Below are 25,038 nucleotides of genomic sequence, written 5' to 3' on the forward strand. Positions count from 1 at the left end.
CTCCTTAACAGACTCTTATTCAAAATTCTAGTGTAATTAATATATTATTAATAGAATATAGTATGAAATGTTAGTCAAATATATTTTGAAATGGTTGACTTTATCCTTTTAAAGCACACTAAAATGTGGACTTACTGAAAACATTTTGTTCAGGAATATCAATATCTTCCTTCAAAATATCATGTAAGAAATTATATTTCTGACTTTCAAATAGAACATGCAGTTTCATTTTAATTCAGCAACTGTTTATCAAATGTTTAATAATGGACTAAGGAAATCGGTGAATTAATACTATGTGAAATGTAAACATGAGTATAAGGCACAGTCTCTACCCTCAGATAGCTTACAGTACAACAGAAGAGATTAAAATTTTCCAAATCTATGATATACTGTACAGATTAAAATACGATAAAAGCTGTGTATTGCAAATGATACAATGCATACTCAACATTGATACTCAACGTTGCAAATGATTAAAACTGGCCTAAGAGGGGCAAATGGTATTGGGAAAGGAAGACTATATTGCTTCACAAACTGCAAATGTTGCAAACATTAGTAATCCAGACCCAGCTGGATCCAGACATTCAAACCATGCTGATAGAAATCTGTCTTTGGCTAATTCTTAGCTCCCCTTGATTCAGGATTGATTTAATTCTCAGGCAGGCTCTCTGATGTGTTAGTAAAATAACCACTAATAGTTTCAGTTTGTATTCTACCAGATAATCAAACCCAGAGATAGGCAATTTTCCCTGTAAGTTTTTATAGGCCAGTGCCACTGATTTATTCAGTCATTTAATGAATATTAAGTGCATACTAAATATTAGGCAGTATTGCAGGTTTGAGGACTTGACTAATGAACAAAATAGAAGAAGCTTCTGCCCTCATGCAGCTCATATTCTAGTAGGGGAAAATATACATTAGACATACAGATATAAACATGTAAAATGATTATGCTAACGGCTGTAATGAAAAGTAAAGTGGGGCAAGTGATACAAAGTGATTCACCTGCCAAGTTTGTGTTGCCTGTTCATCCCTGACGCATTTAAGGGGCTGTTTCGGCAGGACTGGAATCTGTAACCATCTCTGTTAAGAATACCCTCAACACCACCCAGATTATTTGAAGAAGAATATAGGATAAATGCTCGCCTAAGAGAAATTCAAGCTATTATTAGAAGACACAGCTTCTCAACTGACAAAACTAACTCCTCCTCTTACAAACCTTATCTCAGCAAATACCAGCTTCGTTTTTCCAGTTGTTCAGACCAAAAATTTTGAATCATTCCTCACTCTTCTTTCTTAAGATAGAATACATAACCCATCATCAAGTCTATCACCTATGCTACAGACTATTTTGGATGTTGCATATAAATTGAAAAATACAATATACTGTCTTTTGTACTGTTTCTTTCCCTTAGTATAATAGTTTTCATAGTTTTTCCATATTAGCATGTATTGATATTTCATTCCATTTAGATATACCACATTTTCTTTATCCATTTACCCATTAAGGGACATCTGTGTTACTTCAACCTTTTGGCTATTGTAAGTAGTCATGCTATGAACATCCATGGACAAGCATAGTTTGAATACTTGTTTTCAATTCTTTTGCATATATACCTAGGAAGAGAGTTACTGGATCATACAGTAATTCCATATTTAATGTTTTGAGGAACTGCCAGTTTTCCACAGTGGCTTCACAGTTTTATATTCATAGGTGGCACTAGTGGTAGAGAACCCACCTGCAATGCAGAAGACATTAGAGACACAGGGTGAATCCCTGGGTCGGCAAGATACCCTGGAGAAGGGAATGGCAATCCACTCCAGTATTCTTGCCTGGAGAATCCCATGGACAGAGGAGCCTGGTGGGCTATAGCCTGTGGGGTCGCAAAGAGTTGGACACGACTGAAGTGACTTAGCACATCAGCAATACACACAAGAGTATCAGTTTATTCACATCTTGGCCAAAGTTTGTTATTTGGGGGGTTTTGTTTTATCTTTTAACCATCCCTAGTGGGTATGAAGTGGTATCTCATTATGGGTTTTATTTCCATGGATGTGAGAGTTGGACTGTGAAGAAAGCTGAGTGCCAAAGAATTGATGCTTTTGAACTGTGGTGTTGGAGAAGACTCTTGAGAGTCCCTTGGACTGCAAGGAGATCCAACCAGTCCATCCTAAAGGAGACCAGTCCTGAGTGTTCATTGGAAGGACTGATGCTGAGGCTGAAACTCCAATATTTTGGCCACCTCATGCAAAGAGTTGACTCACTGGAAAAGACCCTGATGCTGGGAGGGATTGGAGGCAGGAGGAGAAGGGAATGACAGAGGATGAGATGGCTGGATGGCATCACCAATTTGATGCACATGAGTTTGGGTGAACTCCAGGAGTTGGTGCTGGACAGGGAGGCTTGGTGTGCTACGACTGATGAGGTCACAAAGAGTCGGACACAATTGAGTGACTGAACTGAACTGAACTGAACTGAACGACTAATTATGTTTAGCATCTTTTCATATGCTTTTTGGTCATCTGTATATCTTCTGTATATCATCTGTATATATTCCCTGGAAAAATGTTTACTGAAGTGCTTTGACCATTTTTTGACTGAGATGTTGGTGTTTTTGTTGTTAAATTACAATTTTTTATTTTACTTTGCATACTCAATCTCAGATACATGATTTACAAATATTTCTCTCATTCTTTTGACTGTCTTTTCACTTTCCTGATAGTGTCCTTTGATATGTGAAAAGTTTTAATTTTTATGAAATCCAATTTATCTAATTTTCTTTTATCACTTGTGCTTTTGGTGTCATATATAATTCCCTTGCCTATGCCAAGATTCTGAAACTTTAATGTTGTGATTTCTTCTAAGTTTTACAGTTTCAACTCTCACATTTTAGTTCTTTGATCCATTTTGAGTTAATACTTGTGCATAGTTTGGGGTAGATGTAACATACTATATTCTGTAATTTACCTATTTATTCTGTTTATTGTCTGTGCTTCCCACTAGAATGTAAGATTCAGGGTGGGAAAGCATTTTGTTCACTACTCAACTGCCACTGCTGCTGCTGCTAAGTCACTTCAGTCTTGTCCAACTCTGTGTGACCCCATTAATGGAAGCCCACCAGGCTCCTCCATCCCTGGGATTCTCCAGGCAAGAACACTGGAGTGGGTTGCCATTTCCTTCTCCAAACTAGCATAGCTAATAGTGACTTTCACATAGTAGAGGTACATTATTTGTGAAATTAATAAATTAATTGGCCTAAAGTATTCCAAAGGAAAGGCAGCTAAAATGATCTTACATCAATATGTGCGTGTGTGCTAAGATGCTTCCGTCATTCCGATTCTGCGAACCTGTGGACTGTAGCCTGCCAGGCCCCTCTCCTGTCCAGGGGATTTTCAAGGCAAGGGTACTGGAGTGGGTTGCCATAACCTCCCTCAGGGGATTTTCCTAACCCAGGGATTGAAATCATGTCTCATGTTTCCTGCATTGGCAGGCAGGTTCTTTACCACTAGCAACACCTGGAAGCCCTATATACTACTATTTAAAAGGTTATCTCTGATGAGAAAAAGTTCAAAAAATTTTACCAGTCCTTCAAAAACCTACTGTAAACACAATAGCTCATTTGATTTTTGATCTATAATGAACTAAGTCACTTGAAGTTTTTTAAAATTTCTTTTCCTTTATAATTTGAAAACCTCATGCAATATTTGGAGATTGCTATTAAAAAGATATACATCAAATTACAGTTACATTTTGATCATCTTGAACACCTTGAATCTTAAAATCCCCTAGAGGAATCAACCGGCCAATAACTAAATGAAAATCTGATGTTCAGAATCATAAAAGGCAAATACGTAATTTTGGAATTTTACCTGCTCTAATTTGTTCATTTACCGAGAATGTGTCAGATTAGGTGCTGGTAGGAAAATAAAATTATAACAATTTCTCAAACTTTTCACCATAGGAAAATGAAATGCCCACAAAATAGTAAGTTGCTGCTGCTGCTGCTAAGTCACTTCAGTCGTGTCCAACTCTGTGTGACCCCAGAGACGGAAGCCCACCAGGCTCCCACTTCCCTGGGATTCTCCAGGCAAGAACACTGGAGTGGGTTGCCATTTCCTTCTCCAATGTGTGAAAGTGAAGTTGCTCAGTCGTGTCCAGCCCTTAGCGACCCCATGGACTGCAGCCTACCAGGCTCCTCCATCCATAGGATTTTCTAGGCAAGAGTACTGGAGTGGCTTGCCATTGCCTTCTCCGAAATAGTAAGTTACACCCTTAATATTAGAAAGAATAAAAACACAGTCCAGTATACAAAAGCATTACTATTGGAGAAGCAAACAAAATGTCCAAGAACTGATGGAAAATATTTAATTGTGCCAGCAGTTGCTTGTCAGTCATCTTGAGTCTGTTTTCTATGAACATTAAGGGACAATTTCTCTCTGACCTCTCCTCTCCAATATTCCAAAATTTTCTTGTACTTTATTCCCTCTGAGGTCTGACAAGTTTCTGAATCTTTCTACACTGTGCTTTTGGCCCATGTAATCTTTCCTCTAGCAAGTTGAGGTGAAAGGAGCTGATGTTCAGATTCTGTGGAAGATGAAGGAAAATTGTCCTTCCCAGTTTAGCCTCCATGAAAATAATTTATAAAACAAACAAATTCCTTTCCTGCTAATTTTCCTCATTGCCTAACTCCTCTTAGTATGCTGTGAAAATCTCTCTCTTTTGCCTTCATCTCCAAATTAAATAGAGAACAAATAAGTAAAATAACTCTTACCTAGTTGTGCATGGCCCAGGACCTCAGAAATGGTGTGGTTATGTGCTTTCTTCCTAAAAAGTGAGGACAGAGTGTATTACAAAGCTATTTTTTATAATATCAACTTTTAATATTACTAGTATAACCATAATAAATGAAAAATCAGGCTGTCTATAAAGGCAAACTTTTGCATCTTTGGATGTAATTTTCTTTCTCAATAAAGCTAGGTTTTTAATATTCTTGTCTGTTTAACTTAAAGTCACTTTTGAAACTTATATAAGGTATATTTTTTAAAATAATGTATATTTTAAAAGCATTTTTATATTAGACTTCTTAAGAATACTGTCCATGACAAGTTCATTTTGGTATTACCCTAATTATATATAGTAAGCCCTCAACTAGTGTTTGAGTGAATGAAAGAAGCATGTCTTTTCTTAACCAAGTTCAGATTCCAATCTTATTAAAGACTGAATATAGAAAGAAGTTGCTTCTCAGTCAAATAATTGGTATACAATGTGTATACCAATGTGCATTTGGATAAGAACCTTGAGCAAGAGAGAGAAATTCCATGTGAAATCCAAGAAAGAAAAGACACTCTGGTACCCAAGACATGCTGATTCCAGAGATAATGAACAAGAAGAATAGAACTTAAAAACCAACTATTTGTTCTTCCTCTGATCTTGCTAGATCTCTAAATAGACAAGACTTTTGCAGCTGAAGGACTGCTCTTGAGACATGGCTAGCAGGAGTTCCCTTTTATTTTCATCAAACATACTAAGCTTATTTCTGCTTTAGGAAGTTTGCACTAGTGTTTGCATAGCTCATTGATACTCATCCTACAGGTCTTCTCTCAAATGTCACCTCTTCCCAAATCCTTCCCTAACAACCTGATTGACACATTATAATCCCTACCCTCCTGTAGCCAAAACCCACCACTCAGTCACATCACCTATGTTGATTTTTTTAATATGTACTAGTTTTTCATGTACTTGTTAACTGTGCTTCAACCCTCCTCAACTCCTACCCACATCATTTACTAGCTATGTGACCTTGCTGATTTAATGTCTGTGCTAGTCTCTTCATTCTGTAAAATGTGAATAAAAATAGCACTTGTCTCAGAGGGTAGTTTAGAAGACTCAAATGAGATAATATTAATACATGTAATATAATTAGGATAATATCTGGCATACAATAAACTTAAAAAACAGCTTTTGTTAAATGAAAGAATAAACATATGAGCAAATAAACTCTTTGAAGCAAAGAACCATATCTTGCGAAATTCTATGTATTAAGTATTGTGTAAAATCTTTAAATCTCAAGCCAATTTATTAATAATATCTCACCTTAGAGTCTAATCTACACAGAATTATTAAGAAGGCAAAACTGTGAAGTTATTTCTTTTTTCAGCAATTAAACAGGTTCTTCCTCTGCATACCACAGGGCTTAAGACCCTGTCCGTCACCAGTTTTCTCCCCAGCCCCCATACCTTTGCTGACTTCAAATGTTAATGCCTCTGTTAATGACCATATATGTTATCCTCACAGGGCCTTCTAGGAATAATGAGTTAATGATAAGGTGGCTCACTTGATGGGAATTATGGTACTTGTTTCAAGAGACTCTGTGATAAAGGAAGTTTTAGTAGGTCCAGAGGGCCTTTTGGCTGCCCCTCAACTATGGCACACAGACACCTGCTCATAAAGTCAGTCCAGATTAAACTGCCTGGGAAATGTGAAAACAATTCACAATAAGCTTAAACATAATACCTTATCTAAAACTCAACACTAATCTTATAATATCATCTTAATTCCATATATAAGATATTCCAAATGCAAATAAATTTTGACCTGAGATAATTTAGAAAATTAAAAAGTGCAGTATACTACCAGGTTTGGCACAATTTGGAAAAACCCAATGACTTGCTAAAGAGAAATGCTATATATTTGTAATAGTATATCAAGAAGGAATTAAGGAGAATCATTTAAAAGCCAGATTTATAATTCTGAGTATATTCAATCATACCAAGATCACAGGGACTTAACTGTTGTCCCAAAATCTAGAATTTTTCAATTCTGGTAAAATAGTGCTTAAAATTGTGATGGAAGACTATCTTATTTTTGTTAGAAACAATGGAATATAAATTCTTTACCAGCTGAGCCACAAGAGAAGCGCAGAATATAAATATAAAGAATAATTTCTTCTTTCAGTAGTAGGTTCCCAAAGACAAAGCAAATTTAAACAAGGCAAAGTTTCTAAACAAAAGTATAAAAGAAAAGATTTTATTCACAAATTATGTTGAATTTAAATGAATTTATTCTAGATGTCAAAATTTTCAGATTCTTTCTTTTATATCCATTAAGTCATGTTAAAAGTCTAAAATAAATACTGCTTGATGTTACTGATGAGATCTTATACTTGACTATTATTTTAGCTAGCCTACTGAACCTCGTCTATGTAATGAGTTTTCTCCATTTTCCATTCTCACTCAATAATGTAATCTTATTCTTCATGTTAAAAATAAGGTCCTCTGGGGGTAGGGGGACTCAGTGTGGTGTGAGCAATAAGCATATGCCCCCAGCTAAAACATCTCTTCTGTAAAGAAAATGTGCTGCTTCTGTTCATCCCCAGCTTTGACTCTCAGTTCCTTCAAAACCAAAGTCCAGATGTAATAAAAAAACAGGAAAGCCTATATATGCTAGTTCCTCTCCTAGTCTGACCAACATCAAAAATAATGTATTTACCACATTTCTCAACTACAGGATGAAATATATTCTAAAATATTTTGGTACACCTAGATCTTTAGTAACATTCTACAGTTTTTGGTACAATAACTGGATATGCTGCTGCTGCTGAAAAACTTCAGTTATTTAATAGATATGATTTCAGAGCTTTCCTAGGTTTTCATTCTTTGTAATTCTTTTTATTCTTCCATTTTTGTCTGCACTTCTTACAATGTCATCTATTATTCCTGTCACCCCAAGAGCCATTTATTCTTCTAGCAATATAATTTAGTTTCCTAGAGAACCATCATTTTTTCCGCTCAATTCTTGTGATTCAGCTTATATTAATCCTACTCCTGACTCCAACCATTAGACATAGGACCCAAGACTTCACATCCCACTGGCAACATGAATTAAGAAAGGGCATGTGATCTGGACATTACCAATATATATTCCATTTTTCCGGTCAAAGTGTTTGGGTCAAGGACAGGCACAAGACCCAAGCAAGTCAAGGAAGCTCCAACTCCAGAATTTTCGGTGAGTATTGGAATGAAGATTCTCTTTCCATTAGATTGAGTTTATTAATAAGGAAGCTTTGAGTTGCTGAGGGCCATTTAATCTTCCTGTGGGAAGAGCTACTTAAGTAGGAAACCAACACAGAGGAAATCATAGCCAAAAGATAAAATCTGAATTCTGATGCAGTTATTTTGAGCTCCTGTATCTAGCTATGTCTGAAGATGTCCTACCAAATTTTCAGTTATATTAGTGTATATAAACTAATATTTTTTTCTGCAGTCTATTCCAGTTGTTTTATATCACATGGAACTGAAATACTTCTCTCAATATATTTCCCTTTACTTTTCCAGGATGTCATAATCTCTTGTCATAATAGTCAAGCAGATAAAAACAAAGATTACTAAATTATTTTAACAGAAAGTTAGATCAGAAATTTTACCTGTTAATCTAAAAAGATTATTGAGAAAACAAGTACTTCAAGTGTCTCATGGCTCCAGAAGAAGACTGTTACCTACAATGTTTCTGGGTAAAATGATGTATATTAGTGACATTAATACAATTAAATAAGTGGTCATATATGATTAAACCACATGCTTGTTCTTCAAAGATAGTCTCTCTATAAAGCAAACCAATGTATTGCAGCAAGTTTTGAGAATGATAATAATTTCCAGATTTTAAAAATGCATAGTTGAGTCAGTTCATAATTCAGTTATATTTTCAATTCTTTGTTTATTCATTCTTAAAAATATTTGTTGAGAATCAACTGTAGGCCAGTCATTTTGCTTCTTGCTGGGTGCACAATATGTACATAGACTAATAAGGATTTATTTTGCCTCTTGACCCTAACTGGTTATTTTAGTATTCATTGGTACTTCCTTTACAAGATGGATAAGAAGGGGAAAAAAAGAGATGAAAATCTTTTCAGTTAAATGTCATCACTTGTAAATGATTTTACTGGTGGCTGAGTGGAAATGCAGTTTTATAAATGAATGAACAATGTGAAATTTGGAGATTATTTGTCATTTCCATTTTCTTCTAATTTCCTTTTCACCTATTCTAATAAATCATTGATAATTGACCATATTCCAAGTGAATAGATTTGTCAGAAAGCCCAGGTTATAATGTTCATTATAAATATTTCAAAAATTGTCATCTCTCAAATATTTTTGTCTACACAGGATTGGAAAATGGACAACTTTATGAAACTGTCTGCATAATTCAAGTCAAGTGTTCTAATTATTGGTGCCCTGTGAAGATTTGATGATAATAACATCATAGCAAGTTTAACTTTGGTAAATTTGATAAGATCAAGTAATTTGAACATCACATTATGAGCCATGGGTCCAGGAATCCAAAATTTGGATTTCCATAACTTTGTCCCCAACCATTTAAGAGAGGGAGTCATTCAGTGCTAATAGTTGTAATCACTATGTTTAAAGGCAAAGGGAAAATACTGTAAACAAAGCAGGAAAATATTTTTGGTGTGTAGCATAAACACGCAAACAATTATCTTAAAATGTAATCTTCATGTGACTTATTAAAGTAGATTACATTTTAATGTGCATTGCAATTTGCACATTATAGAGAGCACTCTATATGCAGCGTTAACTGTGTGACCAGCCTGACAACCTGCACAACTGAAGATATAAAAAAAGAAAAAAACCCTCTGCTATCTTTCTCTAAATGGATGTATTTGGTGTTGATAGTCAGATACAGTTTTCACCTTTATCCCAGCTTGTTTCTGACCCAGTGGGTTAGTGTTAATCACCACTGTGGGCACCAATAATTTCCCCATATGTGGAATTTGATAAGTTAGAGCACCCACTTCAATTCAAGAAGATTCCAGCTGACTATCCAGTTATCGCTATGGACAGCTTCAAGCACATCCATGGCTGGCCTTGTATTCTTAGCTTTATCAAGCGCTTTGCACTTTTTGTCTTTTATCTCTTAATTGAGACCTGACTGCAAGAAATGCCTATCTCTTCAACTGGGTTGCATTAAGTATTAACTTTAACTGCTTTGGGTACTTGAGGTACAGAAGAGGGAAAAAAAAAAAAAAAAGCCTTAAGAAGCTGTATAGAATGGAAAATCTTCCCAAATCTCTATTTATAAATTGTGTAAATGCTACAGCTTTTTTTTAAAGTAAATAAATCTTTATCTCTTTTCCAGATTTAGAAAAAAAATAGTGTTTTATTACCCACTAGAGGAAAATTTATGAATCCTCCATCATATTTGGCAGTAATAATAATCCTACAATTCTGGACAAAAGAGATAATATTTAGGAAAAGTAAATAATTCAGTAATAATAAATGAGAAATGACTTTGTACTTCACGTCTCTGGAAGGTCAATAGATTGACTCTAAAGGATATGGAAATAGGTTTTTATTTGTGGCTACAGTGTACCAATCAAAGGATTCTTGCAATTTATTTTTCTAAATATTTCCCATTTCTAAATATTACACAATATTTACTATTTTGTAAATTCCTTAAGAGCTCTGTCTGTGCCTTTTTCATTCCAGTTTCCTGCACATAATAAACATTCAACTAACATTCATTAACTTAAGTGACATTCACATGAGGTCTTACTCAGCATTTGCAAAACCTCCCCATGACTCCTCTTTGTTTTCCTCTGTAAGAGTCTAATTCTTCCGGGACAGTAGCACTTATGACAGATGTTCCTCCAAGAATAATATAGAAGCAATATTTGGACATGTATGCCATAAAGAAAACAATAGCTTTAGATAAGAGCACTGAAAAACCAAAATTCTAGAAAAATGGCAATTTACTAATAGGAGAGGGCCCTGATTGTGACTGGTTGAAATGGAACTGCTCGATTTTTATACGAACATCTAAAAACTCAGAATAAATGCTACATTCTAGTGTTTAGATATCCCTTTGGTCAAAATGTCTCCAACTAAGTCCAAATACAGACAAGAAATCTCTCCCTAAGAATCAGATGAAAGATAAAGCTCTAAAATAAATTCAAAGCTAGGAAGATTCAATACAACATAGACTAACAAATAAGACTACTAACAAACTCATAGTAGTTATTGTAAAACAAATTAATGTTACTAATAATGAAAATAAATTTTCCCTTTTGTATGTAATTTCAATTAAAAGTTCAGCAATGAACCATAAATTGAAAGGCATATATACTAGCTGACGTTATGTCTGAGGTTTTGATATATAGCAAAATAGTACTCAAATCCATGTTCCAAGTCAAAGCTTGGTTACCAAAGAGTTATCTAGATCTGAGAAGAGAATGAAAAAGAAAAGAGAATCATAATTCTAAAGGCAAACAGAATATTAAGTCCCAATGGGAAGAAATTCTACCCCTTAAAACTCATGTGGTACCAGAGCACCATCAGATAAGCTAATGTGTCATTCTTTCACTCATTTCACAAATTTTGGAGGACTTTCTAAATGGAGGCACCAGAGTAGCAAAACAAAGCTTTTGTACTGTCCCCTGCGCATGGTCGATAGAGCACACAGCTTTATATTTACAACTGTGAATCATTAAAATTTGAATCAAAAAGGCTTTATAAATAGCATTTGTTGACAGCAAATAACACAGTCTATTCATTACCTCTACCACCCACAATGGAATCAGAATTTTCCTGCATGAACCTTACTTTACTTGTTGGTCAGGTGCATTCATCCTCCTTGAACGAAGGCCAAGAGCCATTCTCTGCAAGAATTACAGTGTAATATCATGATGTTCACTAGTAAAACCTATACTTGTTATGAGAAGAAATAGTATTGATAAGCGTTTAATACTTTACTTTTCTATAATCATGGGGAATATACAAAAAGAATTTTTTATTAGTTTTTATTGGCGTTTTTGTTGTCATTGTTCAGTTGCTAAGTCATGTGCAACAGGAAGCCAGGCTTCGCTTGGATTTTGCTCAAACTCATGTCCATTGAGTTGGTATAGTTTCTTTACAATACTGCGTTAGATTCTACTGTTCAGCAAGGTGAATCAGCTACATGTATAATCAGTTCAGTTCAGTTCAGTCACTCAGTCGTGTCTGACTCTCTGTGACCCCATGAATCGCAGCACACCAGGCCTCCCTGTCCATCACCAACTCCCGGAGTTCAACCAAACTCATGTGCATCGAGTCAGTGATGCCATCCAGCCATCTCATCCTCTGTTGTCCCCTTCTCCTCCTGCCCCCAATCCCTTCCAGCATCAGGGTCTTTTCCAGTGAGGCAACTCTTTGCATGAGGTGGTCAAAGTATTGGAGTTTCAGCCTCAGCATCAGTCCTTCCAATGAACACCCAAGACTGGTCTCCTTTAGGATGGACTGGTTGGATCTCCTTGCAGTCCAAGGGACTCTCAAGAGTCTTCTCCAACACCACAGTTCAAAAGCATCAATTCTTCAGTGCTCGGCTTTCTTTAAAATCCAACTCTCACATCCATACGTGACCACTGGAAAATGTATGTATGTATACATACATCCCCAATTTGGAGGATTTCCTTCTCATTAGGTCACCACAAAGCACTGAATAGAGTTCCCTGTGCTATACAGTAGATTTTCATTAATTATCTATTTTATACTATTTTATAGCACATATAAGGCTTCCCCAGTGGCTCAGTGATAAAGAATCTGCCTGCAATGCAGAGATGCAAGTGATTCAGGTTCAATCCCTATGTCAGGAAGATCCCCTGGAGGAGGGCATGGCAACCCACTCCAATATTCTTTGCTGAGAAGATCCCATGGAGAGAGGAGCCTAGTGGGCTGCTGTTGGACATGACTGAGCACACATGCACATAGCATATATATGTCAATCCCATCTCCCAATGCATTCCACCCTCCTTTCCCCCTTGATATTCATATGTTTGTTCTCTATGTCTGTGTCTCTATTTTTGCTTTGCAAATAAGATCATCTATACCACTTTTCATATTAAAAAGCAGAGATATTGCTTTGCCAACCAAGGTCCATCTAGTCAAGGCTACGGTTTTTCCCGTGGTCATGTATGGATGTGAGAGTTGGACTGTGAAGAAAGCTGATCGCCGAAGAATTGATGCTTTTGAACCGTGGTGCTGGAGAAGACTCTTGAGAGTCCCTTGGACTGCAAGGAGATCCAACCAGTCCATTCTAAAGGAGATCAATCCTGGGTGTTCATTGGAAGGACTGATGCTGAAGCTGAAACTGCAATACTTTGGCCACCTCATGCGATGGATTGACTCACTGGAAAAGACACTGATGCTGGGAAAGGTTGGGGGCAGGAGGAGAAGGGGACGACAGAGAATGAGATGGCTGGATGGCATCACCGACTCTGGGAACATGAGTTTGAGTGAACTCCGGGAGTTGGTGATAGACAGGGAGGCCTGGTGTGCTGTGATTCATGGGGTCGCAGAGAGTCGGACACGACTGAGCGACTGAACTGAACTGAACTGAACTGATACCACTTTTCTAGATTCCACATCTGTGCGTTAATACACAATATTTGTTTTTCTCTTTCTGACTCATTTCATTCTGTATGACAGTCTCTGAGAGGTCCATTCACATCTCTGCAAATGGCACTATTTCATTACATTTTATGGCTGACTAAAATTTCATTGTATATATGTACATCTTCTTTATCCATTCCTTTGTTGCTGGACATTTTAGGTTGCTTTATGCAGGACATTAGGTTGTCCTGGTTATTGTAAATAGTGCTGCAGTGAACATTAGGGTGCATATATCTTGGTGAAATACGTTTTTCTCCTGATAAAGGCCCAGGAGTGGGATTGCTGGGTCATAGGTTAGCTCTATTTTTAACTTTTAAGGAACCTCCATACTATTTTCCATAGAGGCTGTACCAACTTGCATTCACACCAACAGTGTAGGAGGGTTCCCTTTTCTCCACATCCTCTCCAGCATTTATTGTTTGTATACTTTTTTGATGATGGCCATTCTGACTAGTGTGAGGTGATACGCCAGTGCAGTTTTGATTTGTATTTCTCTAATAATTATTGATGCAGAGCATCTTTTCATATGTTTTTGGCCATCTATGTGCCTTCTTTGGAGAAATGTCCATTTAGGTCTTCAGTTCACTTATTGACTGGGTTGTTAAGAATTTTTTCTTTTATTCTCTTAACCTCTAAAAATCCCCCTCCCCACTTAAAAGGAAAGAGAAAATACCTTCATTTTATTGTTTTCTTATAGGCTCATAAAATTTTAGCTTTGTGTTAGTTTTTCAAAGACTCTATTAAACTTGATACATGAGACTGGTAGACTGCCACAAACTCATAAAAATCTTTTCAAAGAATTGCTGCCTAGCAGTGGAAATTGAATAGCAATTTCTAAGAATCAAGCTAATGGCTTAAACTATAGAAAATGTGAAGCCTACTAATAGATAATTTAGGATTTCTCCCCCTCCTCCCTACCACTGGTGAGAACAGAACATGAGCTTGAATAAAATTGTACCAAGATCTTATTAATCTCCTGTCTGTAAAAGCTCAATTTTCCTCCACAATGGACTATGTTATACATACCACATTTATATCTATGCTTAAAATGTTCTTCATATTTTGGAGCTGAAAATTCAGCACCTTTTGACTATGTGGACACGTGTATTATGGTCAGTTTCAAGAGTTAAATATTCCAGCAGGATTTTGTTACTACACAACTGTACATAATGCCTGAAAATCCCCTGCACCAATATTGCTCTCAAATTGGCAGCAAGTGAACAAGGGACATGAAGGATGCTTCAGCACAGTAACCTATCCTTCCTTCTCTCCTGGGAGCCACTTGGCCAGCTTTCATCCTCATAATTATAATAAATTTGACATTTCATAGATAATATTGATTTCTGTATTTTAGCATTTCACCATAGGTGACAGTCTAGCGTCAAGAATGAAATTTCTATTGATCTCCTGCGCATTAATCTCTCATGTGTATGTGATCATTTTTATAAGACCTTTTACTGCACATAAATCAATATTTCATATTTCCAGCTATGCCAGAGGAGATGTCATATTTGTAAACTGTGAGTTGACACCTGCAATTCCTTCCTGTTCAGCTTCAACTGTTCAGTAACAGTCGATTCAGGGTTGGGAAAGGATCAAGCTCAAGAAACAAGGTAGATGAAAGGCATGAATGTAGACTAGAGTAATTAGCTTAATGAACAAAGAAACCAAGTAAGTGAAATAAAGTGAAATAATGTTCTTTTCTATAAAAGTTGCTTCTGTGACATGAGAATCTGCAAAATAGTTTGGCTTTCCATGCTTGCTAGGGACCTGATGCTAGATTTAAATGTCTATACTAAAAAAGAGCATTGAAATACTTTTAAATTATTGCTTAAAAAGAGCTAACAAATCTTTTTGGATATGAAAGTCACTATAATTTCAACAATATTTAGCATGTAAGTTATAAACTTCCTACCCATGACTCCAACAGGATGCCAATACTAATGAAATAGTTTTTAGGACTGTGATCTCTTTGCTAATTTAGCAAGCATTTTAGAAAATAAGTAAACCATTTTGATGGTTTAATATTTAATGATTTTTCATATTTCAACAATAAAATCTTGGAAACACAAATGAATATTCTAATGATTCAAAATCTGATAATATTATGAACAGGATATGAGGGGGTTTTTTTATAAATTTTAATGCAGAATGGGAACTAGCGGGTATTTTTATTAGGTGAATTCTTCACTCTGAAGACATACTACTCTTATAGCTACTTAGGGATCCACTAAAGTATTCACTTTGACAATTTCAGTAACATGTAAAAATTAGTGTTCATTTGTATATAATCTTATTGGATTTGTCTGTGTTTTATTATTTCAAAAATGTTCCCTACCTATTAAATAATTAGAACTTATCCAGGACACTTTTTAGAAGCTTTAGAAATAAACCAATGGACATAGCTGATCTACATGGATGTTTATGTTTCTATCTATAAATTTTCCCTGACTATTCTTACACTTTTCGATATAAGTTGTTAAATGCCAAAGTCAGTTTGGATAAGATCTAATATAAATAAAAAGATACTGAGAATAGAATGCTACCTCGAATAGCATTAACATTTATTCTTTACAAAATTGCTATTTCACATATTTAGAGATGTTCAGAACTCCAAATCTTTTGCAATAAACATTTTCAGAATATGACAAAGATGCTTTTAATTCAATAAAGTGTTTCTCTGGTTTAAGAAGAACTACATTTTCCCAGATAAAAGTAGACTTGGAAATGTCCACTTTCTAGCAATTTCCTATAGTCACTATTGACACACTATTATTTCAAATTATATGTCGTTTCACTAGAAGGAAACGCTGCTCTTGCTTATTTTTTAAAGTTCAATCCTTTTTGCTGGTTTCTGAAACATGTTCATGGCCATAAAATATGTCAGCAAATGACTGTTTTAACATGATGACAGACACATTATCGGAGTGTGACTGACTAGTGTATGAGTGACTATATTTCGACAGTCGTGTCAGCTTTTGACTGAAAGAGCACAATTAAAGAAAAAAAAAGGTCTGGACTGAATAGTAGGGTATTACTGAAGAAAAATCAGCAGGTGAAATGTATCTTTACAATACTTTCGTTTTTCTTGAGTGTCAAAAGAATTAGTAGTGAGCTTTAAGCATTATAAAATTTATTTTGTTTGAGAACAAATTAACATTACAAAGAGCTGAACAGCAGGACTTTGTGTACTCAGAGCTTGAGAACTTTGACTTTTTATGTCCAGGTTCACTGGATCTAATGCTCTCATTTTGACTTCGTTAACTTTCATTGTACCTTCTGGCATTTTATTTCTCTGAGGTAAAAATTTCTGAACCCTGAAATCCCAAAGTTTAAATAACCGCCGACATTCCTTACTAATATTTATTTTTAAGCAATCTGAATAAAAAATTAGGGGAAAACCTTCCTCTAATTTTGTGAGCAAAAACTTGGCAATAACTTAGCAATAAGGTTAGTGCTCTCAAAGTTATGGAAGGCATGTTTCAATGGTGTTTTAATTTGCACTTGATAATTTTGCTATTTCTTTGTGTTTCTTTCCCTCCTCACAAATAAGAATAGTAATATTCTTGGTAAGGCTGGATTGCATTATATCCTTGGTTCCTATGGGTCCAATAGATGCTTTGTCATCATACTCAAGTATTATTTTAAGCATTTGTATTTCTTTTCCACAAGTGGAAAAAAACTGTTTTTCTTGTCAATATTCCCACTGTCTCGTATATAGTATATGCTGAGTAGCAGTTAGATACATAAGCAAACCACTGGGTAATGAATAGTTGAATGAATAACTGGTGATGTGTTTAAAAAACATTTCACAATGAAAGGAGTCGTTAATACAATGATGTGGATTGTACAAAGAATCCACTTCCTTATCTTAATAATACTGTAAATTTAAACTCGTTAATACCACTTTTTTCCTTAAATCAAAAGGTACTTAGCATCTGGTATGGACTTAGTAAGTAACTTGGACAATGTAATACAAAGATGTTTTAAACTTTTAGCTCTTATAGAAACAACATTTTAACTTTAAGTGCACAAAATGTTGCCCCATAGCTTCAATATTTGAAAAATAAGCATCCTACTAGTATTTTACTATGGTAAGAAATAAAGATTATGAAGATTATGTTTCAAATGTACTTTTAGGATCTTCTTAATTCTAAAAGAGAAATTATTTTCAGGCTAGGATATCAAAAAAAATTCTCCTAATCAACAATTAATTAATTGCTTAAATGTAGATGTTGACTGAATATTATACATTTTTAGAAATAGTTTAATTTTTCAAACAAGTCATCTATTTTTTAAAATTGTATAAAATATGTCAAAATTTCAAATTCTAACTAAAAATATTTAAGAGGAAAGTACATACAGAAATTAAATTTATGTTAAATCTCAAATTATATGAAATTGGAAATGCTTATAAAGCAAACATATATTACAGAGTTTTAGAGCTGGAACGATTTTGTTACTTGGAACCTATTAGTTGCCTCTGTATAAATTAAGCATTTGAAGGGATTAATAACAGACCAAATGATTCAATTTTTAAAATAAATTTGATGTTTTAGACTTAAGAGATTGGCAATGAAAATATGAACACAGTGAAAAATGCTTTCTAGAATAAAATTAGGAAGGATGAAATTAATATTATGATAGGTTTCATAATACATAAAATCAATTAAATAATTTCAGTGAAATTCAAAAAATTAAATGCTGAAACAGTAAAAATTCTCATAATATTAGATGATAAAATATTGGAAATTTCTTCATTAACATAAAAAGAAATTTATTAAATAAGTGTATTAAATAAATTGAGATATATATTTGCTATGTAAATATTTTTTCTAAGTATTCTTATAGGATACATTACTTCCAAATTTACTGATTATTAAGTAATTAATACCAACCATACATAAAAAAATTAAATTCAGATTTTCAAAGGGTTTTTTTTGAGTGCTTTAAAATTAAAATGTTGAAGAATGTTAGGATTAAAAAGAACTGATAAAATGACAACTATATATAAATTAAGGTTTCAATGGATATGTTTGTTGTTTTACCAGGATAATATGGCAATTTTTATGGTGCATAGAAACGAAGAAAAAGAAAATGACTTAGTTGCTTCATTTTCTCATACAGAACTAAAATTATAAGTAACAGGAAGAACATTTATTTTAATTCTAATCAAAGTACAGTGTGGAATATTTTTATTCATGTCTTACAGAATCTTTAAGAAATTCTCTCATTGATTCTGGTTTCCCAAAATTTTAAAGTTAAAAAGAAAATCAAAGAACATGAAAAATTTACCTAGTAAGCGCTGAGCTGAAAATACAATAACAGTTCTAGAGAGAACATGACAAAGTATGTATTACCATATAAATCTAGTGCCAACTTATAATTAAAAGTGATACTCAAATCTAAAACATAGAAGACTACCAAAAAGAATTAACCATGTAACAAGGATCTTGTTTCTTCAGTTTAGCTTATATCCTTCTTATTGACTATAGTTTCTTAGGAACAGTTTAAATATCAGTCTCCTTATAAAGTACTCTTTGATAAACATTTTTTATAAGATTTTTTAGATTAGAGTATAATTGTTTTACAGTGTTGTGTTAACTTCTGCTGTACAACAGTGTGAATCAGCTATAAGTGCACATATATCTCTCCCTCTTGGACCTCCTTCCCACCTCTCTGGTAAACTTTTGAGCAAAATTTTCTATAAAGAGTTAGTAATAACCTTAACTTTTCCATTTTATAGACCTACTTAACAAAATTCCTTATTGTAAGACCAAAATTATAACCAAGCATGTTTTTTATTAGGGAAAAAATGATAGAATGCGCACATAAATCAGTAAGATAATACAACACAGTGAAAATGGCAAAAGAATTTTAGAGTAAGAGAAAAATAATAAACATATAAACACAAGATGTTCAAACTCACTCACAATAAAATAATGAAAACAGAATACTAATTTTTGCCCACCAAATAGGCAGTGTAATTTAGGTTTGTTGATAACTAGGAGAGAGAAAGGGAGAATCCCATATTCTACTGAAGAAGTTAGGGTCACCTTTTAAGAGTAATTTGGCAATATCTTTCAAAATTAAAAATGTATATACAACTAGACTAAGAAAATCTACAGAAATTTGCAGGATATTTATATAAAAATGTGCTTACACGGGCACATTCAAGAGAGTTAATTTTGTAAAATCAAACTACTAAAACAACTGAAATAAATCAATAAAATACTGGACAACTAATATGTGATATATCCATACAATGAAACATTCTTTGTTTTCTTAAGAATAAAATTTTAATTGTACAATATATACATGCAAATTTACATCTATTTAGTGATTCTTTCCTGATAAATTATAAATTTTGTTTAAGAAAATCTCTTTTGTTTACAAAAAATTGACAACACTTGATTAAAGTGATTTAACAAGTCTTTCTTAAGGAGCATAAATTTGGGATTTGTGGTGAAGGGAAAGGAAGTTTTCATTTTACTTTTCCTATCAATGAATTGTTTTATTTCTCTAAGCAAATTCAATTATTACTTCCAGAATTTTTCATAAAACTGATTATTTAGAAAAGGTAATTATAGCTTCTCTTTTCTTCTTAAAATTTGTGTCTAAAAACTTATTAAAAACTAATAAATAATATATACATACATAGACATACACAGATGCACAAAGAATAAATGAGAATCAAAAAGATCATATAGATAATCAAATATTTAATTGATACAAAATTGTAATTTTGTATGTGTGGGTAAACAGGCATGTGTGTGTGTTCAACATGTCTGGGTTAACATGCATAAAAGTAATGAAACAGCATCATCACAAATTTATCTTTTCTCTTATTTAAAAATGCCTGTAATTGGCATGCCCCTCTTTATCCTGGGACTCAAAATATGTCCACTTCTCTTTTAGTATTTAAGTTAACATATTTCCAAATCCCTATTCTTCAAACTCACTATAGCACAGTGAATTAAGAATGCAGGTTTTAGAGCCCACTTCTGCCCCTTAGTAGATATGGGACATGGCAAGTTACTTCGTTTCTCTGTGTTTTGGCTTCTCTTCTGTAAGGTAAAGAACATATCTTACCTCTAGTTTTGTGTGTTGCAAGGATGACATATGTTAATATAAGTAAAACCCCAGAAAGATTAGCTTTCTTCCTCCGGATGTTCCCAAAGATTCCCAGGTTGTTTATTTAGTCCAGTTTGACCATATCTTGTTATCAAAGGAAAGTCTGGTCAGTTAGCTAAAGAAACTCGTTTTCTCAATTTTGCTGATGTCACTACTGCACAGTATCTCTAACAAATATACACAGTCCAGGTAATAGAACAAAATGCATTCATTCAGTACATATGTTGAATGCTTTCTATCTACTAAGAATTGTATTCAGAAATAAGAATACAGTAGTGGAAAAAAAAAAAAAAAAAAACTCCGGGTGAATAAAGCAAAGCCACTGCCCTAGGGGAATGTAAGCCAAGCTTATATTCAAACCTCTACAGTTTAGCAGTCTAAACTGAAATCACCAAGTAAGTTGATTTTTCCCTAAACTATTCTCAATTTTTGATGATGTTGTGATGCAAAACAAAAGAAAGTAGCACTAAACAGTCTTCTGACAGCACTTCCCCCAAAAAAGTGCCTGAAATTACTTTAATTTCAATTGAATATGTTCAGGTTACAAAATGAATAAAAGACTATTACATATATGATTGGGTATATTTGTGTATGTATGTATGAGAAAACATATGTCCACAGCACATGTTAAATGAAATTGTACCTGCAGGCAACAATGTGAAAGAGGTTTCATTTAATTTTTCTTGAATTTAGAATTTAAACTCAAATCCTCTAATTCTCTATTTCCACTCATAAGAGACATCTTGAGAAACAAAAACACTTAAATACAACCAGGTATCAGTGGAACATTTTAATCATAGTAAATATTTTTTGCTGCTGCTGCTGCTAAGTCACTCAGTTGTGTCCGACTCTGAGTGACCCCATAGACGGCAGCCCACCAGGCTTCCCCGTCTGACGCTAAAACCTTAAACCTAAGCACAAAAGTATACTATACATTTATAGGATTTTTCCCTCAGGAAATGTAAACATATTGTACTCTGTCCATATCCAAGGCAACTATCCTTGAAAAACTGATTCTACATGGCAGTGATGTAATTTCACACAATTCAAGGAACAATGCAAACCCACTAGCAAAACTAACCAGGCCAAGTTGTTACATAATTCCATCACCATAGAAAAATAAGGAATACAAAATGTCAGTGCATAGCTATCCCTAATCAACTTTGCATTCTTTGGAAAAAAAAAACTGCAGTTCCATGAGAGAAAATTCCAAACAATGCAAAAAGGGATATTTACCTATCTCCTAAGTTGAAAATTCTCTATAAGCACAACCAGACAGAAATTACTCATATGCTTATAGACTCTTGCAATATTTTCCCATGTGGGATCACATTTCCCATTTAGAAAAGAAACACAAAACTGCATTTATCTGGAAAACAGTACACTATGATTCAGTACATTCTACTGACTCAAATGAAAGTTAGTCCAACATCCATTTCTTTAGTCTACATATTTCAAAGCAAGTGTTTTCATATTCTACGCTCAATGTTTTAGGAATTATTGGTTCTTAGATGAGAAATATTAGCACCTGAAATCCAAAATCATGCCAAGTTCACTACTTTTAACTTCAAATTTGCATGTAAACACAATATACATTTATTTACTAAAAATATTATTGAATATATCATGTGGTAGACATGAGACTACATATTAGTCAGTCAGTCAGTCAGTTCAGTTGCTCAGTCGTGTCCGACGCTTTGCAACCCCATGAATCACAGCACGCCAGGCCTCCCTGTCCATCACCAACTCCCAGAGTTCACTCAAACTCATGTCTATCGAGTCGGTGATGCCATCCAGCCATCTCATAGCAGTGTGTAAAACATATGTGGTCTTACTCTCATGTAGCTTAAAATATTATAGGGTGAAGAGTAAATACACTAATATATATCAAACTACAAATTCTGATGGATACATATAAATAATAATGAACCATGAAAAAAGAGGACTTCTTTGGATTATGTGATCAGGGAAAGTCTCTAGGAGAAAGAGTGTTTGAAAATAAGACCAGAAAGATGAGCTTTTTGGCAAATAGCTTGTGTGATGGTCTTGCTGAGAGATTATTTGATTTATTTATGGAACTAAAAGATCAATAGTTGAAGTTCTGTGAGAAATGGGGAGAACAATTCCAGGAGAAAATGGAGAAGAAGTCATTGGATGGAGGTCATTTAATTAGAGGAAAAACATTTTCAATTTATGATGTTAAACAATCACACCAGAGAGAATTCTGAGTAGGGCAAGAGCAGAAGGATGGAGAACAGTAGAAACAATACCAGGGTACAAAATACTATAAAAGTCTTGGTTTTGGTATTGGCACTTTGGACATTGACTTGGATTGATTTCTAGACAATTGCTGTTGTTGATCTTGAATCGCTAAGTCCTGTCTGACTTTTTGGAATTCCATAGACTTCAGTATATGAGGCTTCCCCATCCTCACTGTCTCCCAGAGTTTGCTCAAACTCATGTCCACTGAGTCGATGATGCCATCTATCTCATCCTCTGTCATCCCATTCGCCTCCTGCCCTCCGGCTTTCCCAGCATCAGGGTCTTTTACAATGAGTTGGCTCTTCACATCAGGTAGTCAAAGTATTGGAGATTCAGCTACAGCATCAGTCCTTCCAATGAATATTCAGGGTTGATTTCTTTTAGGATTGACTAGTTTTATCTCCTTGCTATCCAAGGACTCTTGAAGGTCTTCTCCAGCACCACAGTTCGAAGGCATCAATTTTACAGCACTCAGCCTTCTTTATGGTCCAGCTCTCACATCCGTACATGACTATTGGAAAAAAAATAACTTTGACTAAACAGAGCTTTGTTGGCAAGTGATATCTCTGCTTTTTAATATGCTGTCTAGGTTGGTCATAGCTCTTCTTCCAAGGAGCAAGCATATTTTTAATTTCATGGCTGCAGTCACTGTCCACAGTGATTTTGAAGCCTAAGAAAATAAAAATCTGTCACTGTTTCCACTTTTTCCCCATCTATTTGCCATGAATTGATGGGAACAGATGCCATGATCTTAGTTTTTTGAATTCTGTGTTTCAAGCCAGCTTTTTCACTCTCCTCCTTCACCCTTATCAAGAAGTTCTTTAGTTCATCTTTGTTTTCTGCCATTAGAGTGGTGTCATCTGCATATCTGAGGTTGTTGATATTTCTCCTGGCAATCTTGATTCCAGTTTGTGCTTCATCCAGCCTGGCATTTCACATGGTGTACTCTGCATAGAAGTTAAATAGGCAAAGTGACAATATACAGCCTTGACGTACTCCTTGTCTAATTTTGAACCAGTCCATTGGTTCATGTCTGGTTTTAACTTGCTTCTTGACCTGCATATAGGTTTCTTAGGAGACAGGTAAGGTGGTCTGGTAGTTCCATTTCTCTAAGAATTTTCCACAGTTTGTTGTTATCCACACAGTCAAAAACTTTAGCATAGTCAATGAAGCAGGTATTTTTCTGAAATTCCCTGGTTTCTTCTATGATTCAATGAACACTGGCAATTTTATCTCTGATTCTTCTGCCTTTTCTAAACACAGGTTGTACATCTGGAAGTTCTTGGCTCACATACTGCTGAAGCCTAGCTTGAAGGACTTTGAGCATTACCTTGCTAGCATGTGAAACAAGCACAATTGTATGATAGTTTGAACATTCTCTGGCATTGCCCTTCTTTGGGATGGGAATAAAAACTGACCTTTTCCAGTCCTGTGGCCACTGCTGAATTTTTAGAAATAAGAATAAATTTTCTTTGGAAAACCTATTCTGAATTGTCTATGTATTTTATGGGTTTATATGGGTTGTCATAGAACCCTAACTGACATCTGTCACATTTTCATATGGGAGATATATGTCATGTGAATGTTAGAGGTTATGACTAACCCCTATATATTCCTTTATATTCTTTGCTATAAAGGAATGATGGTTCAGAGTTGATAAAGTTCTAATTTTCCAAGATAAGCTGGAAATCTGAATTGTGATGTGAAATCTTTCAATGTATGATACTGGCTGAATTTTTTTTTAAATACACTTATATTAACTTCCAGACTTTGTTATGATTTAAACTCTTTACCATTACAATGCTGTCTGGCTTGAATGGTGATGTACAAAATGATGATTTCATAATATAAAAGCAGAAATCTGATTAAACAACATAAAACATAAAGTCCCTTTCTAATTCTAAATTACTCTGAGAAATCCTCAAAAGTTGTTTCCTTCAAATGCAATAATATGTCTCTTCTACAATTGAATTCTATGAAAAATGTTGACATTTTCACAAATGACCACTGTATTCAACCTCTTGGAATAGAAATTAAATGATTTTAGTACACTCAAATAATCATTAATTTATTCATTCCTGTATTCAACAAATTCAATGGGTCAACCATTGTGTTCGGCATTGGCCCAGAGAGGATTCAAGATAAAATTTTTGTTCTCATGAGACCTGAAGTCAGTGAACGGGGAAGAAAGTCAGTAGGTAG

General features: G+C 34.5%; 1 protein-coding gene across 1 annotated transcript in view; it reads right to left on the bottom strand.

Annotated features, from left to right (window-relative positions):
* The window catches only part of LOC148778571 (vasculin-like protein 1), a 69,250-nt gene that overhangs the window by 5,450 nt on the left and 38,762 nt on the right, over nucleotides 1–25,038 (bottom strand). The window contains exon 3 of the mRNA XM_088841471.1: nucleotides 4,773–4,825. Coding sequence (XP_088697597.1) covers nucleotides 4,773–4,825 — 53 coding nt within the window. The remainder of the gene's footprint in view (nucleotides 1–4,772; nucleotides 4,826–25,038) is intronic.

The sequence above is a fragment of the Moschus berezovskii genome, chromosome 2, assembly GCF_049115385.1.
Source record: "Moschus berezovskii isolate FMDL1 chromosome 2, NW_MosBer_1.0, whole genome shotgun sequence".
Taxonomy (NCBI): Eukaryota; Metazoa; Chordata; class Mammalia; order Artiodactyla; family Moschidae; genus Moschus; species Moschus berezovskii.